The 11,965-nt window shown below is 42.0% G+C and overlaps 1 protein-coding gene across 3 annotated transcripts in view; it reads left to right on the top strand.

Moving 5' to 3' along the window:
• The window catches only part of LOC121955303 (palmitoyltransferase ZDHHC14-like), a 14,461-nt gene extending 3,642 nt beyond the window's left edge, over nucleotides 1-10,819 (top strand). For 2 of the 3 annotated variants that reach the window (XM_042503185.1, XM_042503184.1), the window contains 9 exons: nucleotides 2,521-2,681; nucleotides 4,456-4,599; nucleotides 5,356-5,493; nucleotides 6,444-6,492; nucleotides 7,408-7,510; nucleotides 7,638-7,747; nucleotides 7,915-8,026; nucleotides 8,160-8,620; nucleotides 9,542-10,819. In XM_042503185.1, coding sequence (XP_042359119.1) covers nucleotides 2,521-2,681; nucleotides 4,456-4,599; nucleotides 5,356-5,493; nucleotides 6,444-6,492; nucleotides 7,408-7,510; nucleotides 7,638-7,747; nucleotides 7,915-8,026; nucleotides 8,160-8,609 — 1,267 coding nt within the window. In that variant the 3' untranslated portion in view covers nucleotides 8,610-8,620; nucleotides 9,542-10,819. The remainder of the gene's footprint in view (nucleotides 1-2,520; nucleotides 2,682-4,455; nucleotides 4,600-5,355; nucleotides 5,494-6,443; nucleotides 6,493-7,407; nucleotides 7,511-7,637; nucleotides 7,748-7,914; nucleotides 8,027-8,159; nucleotides 8,621-9,541) is intronic. The other variant, XM_042503186.1, reaches the window with a different exon arrangement.
• The last annotated feature ends 1,146 nt before the right edge of the window (nucleotides 10,820-11,965 follow it).

Genomic DNA, 11,965 nt, shown 5'->3' with positions numbered 1-11,965 from the left:
TCGGGCTGTTTTCTTCTGCTTTTTCCTCGCCGTGTTTCTCTGATTCGCCTCAGTGGATTTAGTCACAACACACACACACACACACACACAGGCGGTGAGTGTGTGTGTGTGTGTGTGTGTGTGTGTGTGTGTGTGTTTATAATGAGAGCAGTCGCAGCGATCAGGTAAAGGTTGTCAGTTGTTTCGTCTCTGCAGCCAAAAACAGCGACAGAATCACGTTGGCAGCTAAATTTACTCGTCTGTCTGGTCGCTGAGAAGCTGCAGATCTCGTTTAGAAGTTTAGAAAAAAGACTTCATTGTCGTCCGTCTGCAGCGAGACGCTCCGAGCTGAGAGGAGCCGACCCTGAAAACATACAACAACCAACAGGACACGCTAAAAACACGCAGAGCAACAATAACAGTGACGACAGTCGAAAGAAATGTTTGCTCATATTTTCACTGTAGAAACGTTAAAGCGGTCGGAGCTCGAATGTTTCGTCAGTGTTTCATCAAACTGCACCAACAGTTTTGATGGTTTCATGTTTTTGGATATTTGGCAGGTCAGTTTTCATACATGAGGATGTTTTTACCTTCAGAGTTTTTGGTGCATGAAGAAAACAAAATCAGACAGACGAAAAAACAAGCAGAAATATTCTGGTTATGTAATGTTGAAAATGCTTTGTGAGAAAGTTCAAAAAGAAATCACTAAAATCTTTGGCACCTCCGTTAGCAAAAACCTTCTGTGTTTATTTCTCAGGGAAAAAAAACAAATACGTGTATGTGAAGAAAGATTTAAGAAAAGTATTATATATATAAATAAATTTATATGATACAAAACATTTTTTCCTTATTTGTTCTCTGTTTGTCTCACCTGATAACTCTTAATAATACCCAAATATTATCCATAATATTATCCTGTAACATAAAAATACTCTGTTCATCAACTTATGAATATTACTGATTTATGAACTGTCCTACATGGTTTATATATGTATATATATATATATATTATATATGTATATATATATATAGCAGACGCTTTTATCCAAAAGCGACGACAACACAAGCAAGAATTTAGACTTAAGGAAAAAACCCTTAGTAAGTGCAAAAAGTGCTTCAGGTGTGATTGGTCACAGGTATTGCCGTCTAGTATATATATATATATATATATATAGAGAGAGAGAGAGAGAGAGATGAACCATTTTCTGTCCGATTCTCGCAGAAAACAAAACAAAAACAGAACAACAAAAAACTAAACAACCAAAACAAATTTCTACAAAAATACCAAATAAATGTTGCCCAAAGAAAGCAAATAATCAAATATGTTAAAATCAGTCATCAATGAAATAATCAACTGATAAATAAAAACAGATTAATTGATCGTCTTCACTCACGTTTTTCTGTTATGATGTTTGTCTTGGAGGTTTTGATGCAAGTTTTTAATGAAGTAAATGACAAAAATTACAACATATTTCCATAAAATCACAATAAAAAAATCTGCTTTTTTAAGACTAAGAAAAACATCTGAATGTGAAGGACAGACTCTGACATCTGAGGGGTTTATTTTATGTTTTCCTCCCACATTCCTCTCTGCATCACTGCAACTTCCAAAACACAGCAGCACCGTGTTTCCCGTTTCCACGGTAACCGTTTCCTGCAGCTTGTGTCACTACGGTAACAGCAGGAGACTGAAGGCGGGGACGGAGGAGAGCTGAACCCAGGACGCCGTTCACCTCGTGAAGGTGTCGCTGACGACTGGAAACCACGTGAAGACTTAAAAAAAACATTTATATCACTAATTTCTGATTCATAAAAACATTTCAAACCAAAATGACCCCAACAGTTGATCACTGTCAGATTTAAAAATGTAAATAAAAATGAATTGGAAAAAAAAAAATTCTTCACCAGACGACTAAATCTGATGCGAGGCTGATTTATAATCTGCTGGCGAGTTTAATCTACTAAAATACGTCATCAATTATTGGTGAATATTATTTTGTATATATGAAAAGTAAGCAAATTTTCAAATAAAATATCAGAATCAGAAACTACTTTATTGATCAGGAGAAATTATGATTCTGACTAAAGCTGTCAGATAAATGTAGTAAAGAGTTCAATATTTGGAGTAGAAAGTTGCGTATAATGGAAATACTCAAGTACCTCAAAATTCTACATACTGTAAAACTTCAATTAATAGCCCGAAATATTATTTGCTCAAACCACTGAACTCTAAAGGCATCGATATCAGACGGGCTTTTGGAAATACAATCAAATTATTTATTTAACTCTTTGAAACCTGAAAATTGGTTTTATGTTTTGGGGTTGTTTTTTTGAAGCATCTGGAAATTTTATGTTATGATTAGGGTTGCAAATTGTGAGCACTTTCCTTTATTGATTGATCTGTAAAATTAACAATCGACTCCTTATTTGATAAAAACTGTTGCTGAGTGATGTGTGGAGTTCCCCAAGGCTCAATCCCAGGGCCCTTTTTTATTTATCGTATGTGCTCAGTTTGTCCCGATTTGTCCTTGTTGTCCTCAGCTGTCCCTTCCTGGCATCCAACCTCACCCCGGCCATCCCGGCGGTTGGCGGCGTCCTCTTCATCTTTGTGATGGGGATGCTGTTCAGGGCGAGCTTCACCGACCCCGGCGTCCTGCCCCGGGCCACGCCGGACGAGGCCGCCGACCTGGAAAGGCAAATCGGTAACCTCAGCTTCAAATTCAAAATGTTGTAAAGTTGGTGAAGTTTTAGTCTTTTTATTCCAAGAATAACTCCAAATCTCCTCTCATCACCCCGAAAATAAACCAAAAAAATTGATTTGACATTTGCTGAAATTTGATCTCTTGATCTCAGCGGCCTCGACTCGACATCCAATTAAAACACGACCTGTGTGACACTAGTTGCACCATCAGTAGGGTTGAGAGCTGAGAGCTGAAACTTTGTTTCAAATTTGGAAATTCGAGTACTTAATGCCGAGTGCCGGGTACCCATGAAACATAAAAACCTTTTGGTTCTGCTAAAGTGAATCGTCTCTGCTCAAATATAAACTGTGACGGAGTCTCTGTTCGCCTCAAACGTTCTCAGAAACATGTTTTAGCTCTTTGTTTAACTGTGACATGAAATCCAGCCGCCATTGTTTCATGCGGACCGTTCCACATCACATCGCCAACCAGCGGGACTGTTTATTGGTCTGGTGCGGTGCAGTGCATTCTGGTAGATGTAGTTTTCTCCCTCTTGAGCAAAATCGTCCTTTTTGTAGCGGCCGTTTCAAACGTGTCCGTGTCTGTCTGCTGCAGAGACAGAACGGTTTCATATTGTTGAAATACTTCTTTAAGTTTTACTTTGACTTCTTTCATGACAGTTTTTTTCTGTTTCCATGACGACCGTCCATCTGAGTGTTTCTTCGAGCTTCAACATCTGTGGAGGTTTTTCAGCTGCAGAATAATCTGCTCAGTAATGATGTTGAGTCACAGCAGGAAGCTGAACGCCACCTCCTCCAGCCACTCACCGTGTGTGTGTATGTGTGTGTGTGTGTGTCTGTGTCTGTGTGTCAGTCACGTGTCGTCTCTTCAGACCTCGGCTCGGTCAGAAATGTGTCGTCGTGACGTTCGTTTCCACAGAAACTGAAGGTCACTGTTGAAGCTCTGATCCGTTTCAGAAATCTCTGATTGTTTATTTATTTCTGTCATTTTGACGGCGGGTTCAGAATCGGTGGAGCGACCGAGCTGTCAGTCACAGCCGAGCCGGGCCTTCGGAGAACGACCAAATACGGAGAAGAAGCAGAAGAAGCTGGGCTCAGTGTGCGAGGGGACAGAAATAGTCGTGTGTTTTGTTTAGTCAGGACTTAATTCTGTGACGCACAGCTTTAAAAACAGCCTCCTGACTTCCTGCCTGAGGAGCAGGACTACAGAAAGAGCCGGACATCACAGCTGCTCTGATCAGAGTTTTGACCGTAAAAAATGGATGAAATGGTGATTTCTGAGGCTCTGCAGCTGCTCGGGTTCAGATTCAAACTCTGTGAAAACACAAATGTTTCTGTTCGGCCGGTGAAAATCATCAGCGTGATCCTTTGACGTTGAGTTTCGGGCTGCAGAGAGTCGCTAAATTAGATTTGCTTTGTGTGGGTCTAACGGCAGTCTCTTAAAGTCACGCTGGTTTAACCATTCGTTAACCTTTTGTAACTTGAGCGTCTTGGCTGGATTTCTTTCAGAAACACGTGAAGCGACAACAAGCAGCTTAAAAAGAAATGGCTCCAAAAAATGAGCAAGAAACTGAAAAAAGTTACAAGAAAATGAACTGAAAATAGCAAACAAACAAACAAACAGGAGAAAATGACCGTAAGAGAGGGGGGAAATTAAACAGAGAGAAATGGGTTTTTTGTGACATACATTTGTTTCCTCGTTCATTTCTTTGTTTCCTCGTTCATTTCTTTGTTTCCTCGTTCATTTCTTTGTTTATTTCTTTGTGTGTCCTCAGACACGGCCGGCTGCTCCAGACCGCCTCCTCGCACCCGAGAGGTCCTGATCAACGGACAGACGGTCAAACTGAAATACTGCTTCACCTGTAAGATCTTCAGACCGCCGCGAGCGTCGCACTGCAGCCTCTGTGACAACTGCGTCGGTACGTACGGATACTCGAGTACTCTGAGTTCAGGGCACTGGTACTGGGAAACAGCGTTTTAAAAACGCAATAAATTTAGATTCAGCAACAAAAAAAGAAATGACCAAAACATTTAAGAGAAGTTAATAAAAAGTACAAGAAAATGACCTGAAATGTAGTTAAGAAATGAAAATAAATGAAAAAGAAAGAAAAAATTCTGATTGATCAAAAACTGCATCCAAAATGCTGCTGTAAACATATACTTAATAAATCTTAAAGGTTTATGAAAAAATGGACAAAATGTTGCTGTCATGGTTAATTAAGTGTGTAACGAATTTTATCTGACAAACTGAATTTTCTGCAGCATTTTGAATTCTGCCCTCATGTAAACTTTTGCAGTCTCTGGGAAAATAACGTCTTTAAACATCAGTTTTTCACTTTTCTGTAAAAACTAATGATCAACATCTCTCTGCTGTCTACACGAAGTCCGCAGATTCTCCGAGTTCGGTCTTGAGCGAGTTTTTGGCAGCATTTTGAAATCTGCCTTTCCATGCACAGACAGCTGATATCCTGCCCCCTGCTGGTCACTGAGATACTGGCTTGTTTTTGGTGTCTGAGGTTGTGAGTTTGAGCCTCGTGATGCTGACAGCTCTTTCTGACTCCCAGTTGTTCATCATCTTTATATTTGTCTGCTGCTTGCTGATAGAAAAATGTCCGGCCCGACAGATATAATAATCTGCTGATAATAATAGTTATTGTTTTTTTGTTTTTTGTCAGAGCGTTTCGACCATCACTGTCCGTGGGTTGGGAACTGCGTCGGACGGAGGAACTACCGCTTCTTCTACCTGTTCATCCTCTCGCTCTCCTTCCTCACCATCTTCATCTTCGCCTTTGTCATCACGCATGTCATCATCAGTGAGTAACACCGCGCACGCACGCACGCACGCACGCACGCACGCACGCACTCACGCACGCACGCACGCACGCACACTGAGTGACTTCACTGATTCAGGTATTGATTTCTAAATAAACTCCTCAGCTGCTGAACTCTGATTCTCTGGTGAAATGTAACAGAGTACCTTTACTTGAGTACATATTTAAAGTACTTAATAACTTTATTTATGCAGCAGCTGCAGACCGTCTGAGAGCGAACACTGCGACGCTTGTTTCCTGTTTTTATCTTCGGCGGCAGCTATGAAAAGATCCTGCAGAGCGTTTGATGTGAAACACTCAAAGATCGCTGAGTGAGTGAGCTGCAGCTCGTCCGGCCGTCTGCTCAAATACTGAAAATACTGCAGTACAATTTGACGTATTTGTTTCTCACATCACTGTCTTCCTTTTCTGCCACACTTGGACTCTGCTGCATCTCAGTGTGAAAAAGTGCAGAAAAATCTTTTAATTTTCTGTCACTGACGGTTCATGGACTCATACTTTCAGCTGCACTTTTATAAACTGTCGAGTTTGATTTATAACAAAACATGTTTTATGAAATCTTCATCTTCAACTGCATTTTGTACATTTAATGAAATGTGAATGCATTTATTAAATGATTTATTTTATTTATTTTTTTTCTTCCATAAACTTGAACTTGTGTAAATGTACTTCTCAACATTCCAGCTGCTGGAGAGTTACAATAAAAAAGTCAAATAAGATTAAAAAACATTAAATAAAATGAAATACTGCAACAGTCAAAAAAACATAAATCAAATTTCAAAATTGACAATAAAAATATGAAAAAACAAAACAAACATATGTATCTGTGTCTAGAAATAAAGAGTTATGCAGTTTTGTTCAGGAATGTGAAAAATATTTTCTGTGTTTTTTCAAAAACCTGAATAACCTGAACATTGTTGTCGTTTCTGCAGGATCGAACCGGACGGGTTTCCTGAGCGCGCTCAAAGACAGCCCGGCCAGATATCCTTCACGCTCTAAAGGCTCCTTTTCAGTCCAAATAATCATATCAGTAATGAACTTTAATCATCTTATTAATAATAATAATAATAATGATAGTCCGCTCACACTGATGAGCCCCCGTACCCTCCGGTCTGTCTCAGCGGGTTCATTTCACGTGTTTGTGAGTTTCTGATAAATCGATGACTCTGACGCTGTCACCAGCCGCAGGTCAATACGTCCCATAATGCATTGCCAAGGTATATTCCCGCCGTCACGCTCTGAGGGCCACGTTAATATTCAGCTCCTTCACTCCGCTCTGCTCGTTTCTGTCTGTTTCTGCTGTCGTCCTCTTCATTTTATCAGTAGTGAGCCGGCACTGCGTAGAAATATCGATATTCATGTTAAAGATGAAACATATTTAAATATAAATTATTTAAATTATTATAATAATTATTTAATTTATTTTATTTATAATTATTTAAAATATTAAATATTTAAATAGTTTCCTGTCTGCAGTGTTCTTCTCTGGCAGGTAAATTAATCTTTAAAAATTAAGACCTTTAATATTTTGGGTTTAAGAATATTAAAGGTCACTTACAACTGAGGACATGTCTCTGAGGACATGTCTCTGAGGACACGTCACTGAGGACACGTCACTGAGGACATGTCACTGAGGACATGTCTCCACCATGTCCTCAGTTCAAACATTCGAAAATCTTTGAAATGTTTTAAATGTCTAGAAATGTCCTAAAATCCTTGAAGCATGTGTGGGCAGCTGACCCCTGACCCCCTGCCCCCCCCCCCCCCCGACCCCCTGGGCCCTGGCATTTTGTAAAGTGGTCCCTAATGAATCCAGCTGAGTGTCCCCGCTCTATGAGCTGCGTTAATGATCCATTTTTCCAAATTGTGCGGCGGGCCCTTGACTCGGCTGTGCACCGTGCTGGAGGTGGTGGTGTGTTTCTTCTCCGTCTGGTCGATCGTGGGTCTGTCGGGGTTCCACACGTACCTGATCAGCTCCAACCAGACCACCAACGAGGACGTGAGTAAACGAGCTGTGGTCCGAGGACCTTCAGGGGGAACAGGAGACAAACAATGAAGTGTCACCGTGTTTTTATCTGGTCCTGATGTGTCTCCTGTCTCTGGTCCTGGTCCTGGTCCTGGTCCAGATTAAAGGGTCGTGGTCCACCAAGAGAGGGAAGGATAACTACAACCCCTACAGCTACGGAAACATCCTGACCAACTGCTGCGCCGCCCTGTGTGGCCCCCTGCCCCCCAGGTGACAATAATCAATCAATACACAGCAGATTATGAGTTATTGATCGTTCCTGTGCTGATCACAGCTGGTGAAACTCATTTTAATGACTTTATAAACTGCTGAGTCGTTTCATTTGTCAGGAAAGTTTTGAATTGAATAACGGAGACATGTTTGTCTCTGTGTCCCAGTCTGATTGACAGGAGAGGACTCATCCAGTCTGATACCCCGCAGACCGTCTCCCAGTCCTCCCAGTCCAACGGCACCAGCACCTACGCCTCCACCCAGCTGACCAGTCACATGGTGAGACCACGTTTTTGTTTTTGTTTTTTTTTTTTGAATGACTTTAAATGATTCATAAATAATCTGATGAATTTATCCAAGAAACATTTAGACTATATGTCCAAAAGTATGTGGACACTCCGTCTGTCCTCAGTGTGACCAGGATCAGTGTCTTCAGAGTACGAAGTTCGTCCTCCAGGCCGCGGCGACTCCGCTGCTCCATAGTGACCCCGTCGTCCTGGCCCCACTGCCGGGGAAGACCACCACGCTGGGGGGCCCCTGTGCCTACCTGGCCCCGTCCCAGCCCTCCCTGCCGTCCTGTGGGGGGGACGTTCTGACCCTGAGAGACGCCGCCGTCGACTCGCACTGCCACCACCACCTCCATCATCACCACCATCACCACCACCACCACTTCGTCAGCCCGGAGGAGACGCCGTGCTCCACACCGCAGGGCGCCCTGCCCTGCCCCGCCCACCTGCACCTGCACCCGCACCCGCACCCGCACCCCCCTGTCCCCGCGCCCGCCGCCCTGTACGACCCGGCCTGTCAGGACGCTCTGCACGAGGACTCGGTCAGAGGGCTGGTCAAACTCAGCTCCGTGTGAGCGACCACAGCGTGAGTTTCATCCTGAGACAGGAAACGCCACGACTGCTTCCTGTGAGGCGTAAGACACAAACACACCGAGTCAGCGCTGCTTGTTCTCTGCAGCCAACAGATTTTCATTTTGATAATTAGAAAACCAAAACTGTGAAAAAGCTGTGTCTCTACAAAAATGTCTAACTTGATCTATGAGTGAAGTCAGCTGATGTTTGAGACGCTTTTTATTCCTCAAACTCAAAACTGACGCTCAGAAAAGACGGAAAAACAACCCAATGATTTCTTTAACGTTTTGAAACCTGCACAAACTGGCTTCATTTTTTTTTATAAAAACAGGTAGAAGCTAATGAGCAGCAGAGGAAGAAATGACACAGAAATCAGCAAGAAAATTATCTGAAAATGTTATAAAACAACAAAAAGAAAAGATCAAAAATGACATTTAATCAAAAAGGTACCAGAAAATGTTTTCCTTAAAAATTGTGAAAACATTAAAAACAAAAATTAAAAACAAGTCCTCAAAGTGCATTTCTCCTTAAAAAATAATGTAGTAATAATAATATAATAATTAATAAATAGAAAATTCAGCCATTTAAAGTTTCATGCCCCAAAGCCAACATAAAAAATGTAAGTTCCTCCCCAGAGCTTAAAACATGATTTCATATGCTTCCCCTTTTTTCCCCTTCATAAAGAAATGAACAGTCCCTTACCCTCAGCTTGTCTGTACATGATCTGTAAATAAAGTTTTGTCACTTTAAATAAAAACATCGGACGGTTTTAAACTAAAATGTCGCACATGTAGACGCCGGCGTCCACAGAAATAAAAGAGGAAGTTTCAGAATTGAGACAAAATCAGCTGTTTCGTTGGTTTTTCTCTCAGAGAGTGAAAATGTTCATGATTTCCTGTTTAACAAAGCCGTATTTTATCATCCGTCTCCGCAGGATCTCTGCGCCTCCGTCTGATGGAGTCAGATTCTGATTCAGACGCTTCGCCCACAGTAAACTGCTCTCGGCGGACCGGGACCGATGTGTGGTTTTTATATTGTCGGCGTTTCTGTGGATTAAGGAGAACTGACCGTTACTCTCAGAGGAGCCGACAGACCCGACGCGAATCTTCAGGTTTTCATTTCATTCTGTGGACATAAAAAAGGAAGCCGGACCGAGTTTCCAAAATAAACTCCTTCAGACACGAGTTCATCGGAGCAACAACACTGCCAGACGCTCAGCTCACCTCAGCGGTCCACACTGATTTTAATCGGTCCAGCCAAAAACTTCAGCCAGAATCCACGCAGAATTCTCACGTCAAGTTCAACTTTGGTGACTTCAGAGAGGAAACTGGTCGCCGTGTTTTTGTACGTCCTGACGGAGCCGAGCTCTTCTGCTCGTGGAGCGGCGCCGGTGTGCCCACATGGACCGGGATTAACCGCTAACCGCCTCTTCGTTGTTTGCCCCAGTCACGTTTCTCTGACCGTTTCTATCCGTGTTCCTGAAAACACGGAGGCTTGACACACAGGAGACCTCCGCGGTCAGCTCAGTTTCACGTACGGAGTTCAGTTACGGCCCACAACACGATTTGTGAGCTCCGAGACCTTCGACCACCAAATTCTAATAAGTTTGCCATTGAGTTCAACTGGACCTTTTTGACTCATCCCGTTCACGAAAATGACCGATGCAAGGTCACAGTGACCTTGACCTTGACCTTTAACCTTTGACAACCAAATTCTGATCAGACAGAGATTTGTGTCAAATTTGAACAATTTTTGAGACTCCCTCAAAAATTCTTGACATATTGTTTTCAGGATTATGAGACAGATACAAGGTCACAGTGACCTTTAACCTTTGACCACCAAATTGTAATCAGTTTATTGCAGAGTCCGAGTGGCTGTTTGTGCTATATTTGAAAGAATTCCCTCAAGGTGTTTTTGACATATCACGTCAACAAGAATGACATGGAGGTGAGGTCACCGTGACCTTTGACCACCAAAATCTAATCAAACCATTGCTGAGTCCAAGTGGAAGTTTGGGCCAAATGTGAAGAAATACCCTCAAGTTTTTCTTTATAAATGAGTCAGACGCAAGATCACAGTGATCTTTGACCTTCAACCTCTAAAATCTAACCAGATTATTCTTAAGTTCCTGTCGCTGTTTGTGCCAAGTTTGAAAAAATTCCCTCAAGGCGTTCTTGAGATATTTTGTTCACAAGAATGAAATGGACACAAGGTCACGGTGACCTTTGACCACCAAAATCTAATCACTTCATCTTTGAGTCCATGTGACTATTTCTGCCAAATTTGAAGAATTCCCTCAAGGCCTGTTTGACATGTTGTTTTTAGGAGAATGACATGGATGCAAGGTCATACGGGCCTTGACCTTTAAGCTTTGACCACCAAATTCTGATCAGACCATCTTTGACTAGAAGTGGACGTTTGTGCCACTTTTGAAAGAATTCCCTCGAGGCGTTCTTGAGATATTACCTTCATAAGAATGAGACAAATGCACGTCACTGTGGTCACTGTCACCTTTGACCACCAAATTGTGATAAATTCATTGTTGAGTTCGTGTGGATGTTTGTGCCAAATTCGAAGGAATTCCCTTAAAGTGTTTTTGAGATATCATGTCTATGAATTGAGGCGTCCAGAAAAAAAACAGAACGTCTAAAAACACAGCTGGTCATGTGATTCCGCCTCAGCATGTGACACGTTTCTTTGTCCATAACATTCTCTCATACTTTGGGAAGCCTGTTTTGAATTTCGGAAACGTAGCTATTTTGGGATTCAAGGCGTCATGTGGAGCACTCAGCCCGCCCCCTGGCTGTAGTTCTTCCTCCTCACTGTCAGGTCACATGACGGCGCTGGAGGCAGGAAGAACTACAGACTCTGCAGCTGCAAACTCGGCTCTCCCGGTCGCTGCAGCTCTCGTGTCAGTGTGAATCATCAGCACTGTGACAGCCTCAGAAAAGCTGGTGAATTTTCCCTTTAAACGTGTGAACCTGCAGCTGTTCTGTCAAATATAAACTAGAGCCGCAACGATTTATCAATTCAACGATTATTCGATCAACAGAATATTAACTGATAACTAAATTCATAATCAGCTAATGATTTAAGTCACTTTTAAAGAAAAAAAGTATATTCCCAGCTTCTCAGATGTGGGTTTCTGCTGCCCTTTTTGGTCTTACCGTGTTGTAAATTTAACATTTTTGGGATGTAAATGTTATTTGGACAAAACAAGATGTGATGTCACTTGAGGCTCGAGCAGACTGTAACTCTAACTCACTGTTTTATAAGCTTTTGATGAACTGATAAATGAATCTGTAGATTACTCAGTGAAGGACATTTTAAGTATAAACTGCTCCATATCCCAAAAAAG

Source organism: Plectropomus leopardus, chromosome 16 (assembly GCF_008729295.1).
Source record: "Plectropomus leopardus isolate mb chromosome 16, YSFRI_Pleo_2.0, whole genome shotgun sequence".
Taxonomy (NCBI): domain Eukaryota; kingdom Metazoa; phylum Chordata; class Actinopteri; order Perciformes; family Serranidae; genus Plectropomus; species Plectropomus leopardus.
Note: the sequence above shows the minus strand (reverse complement) of the source record. Positions and strands in the feature narration are given on the sequence as shown.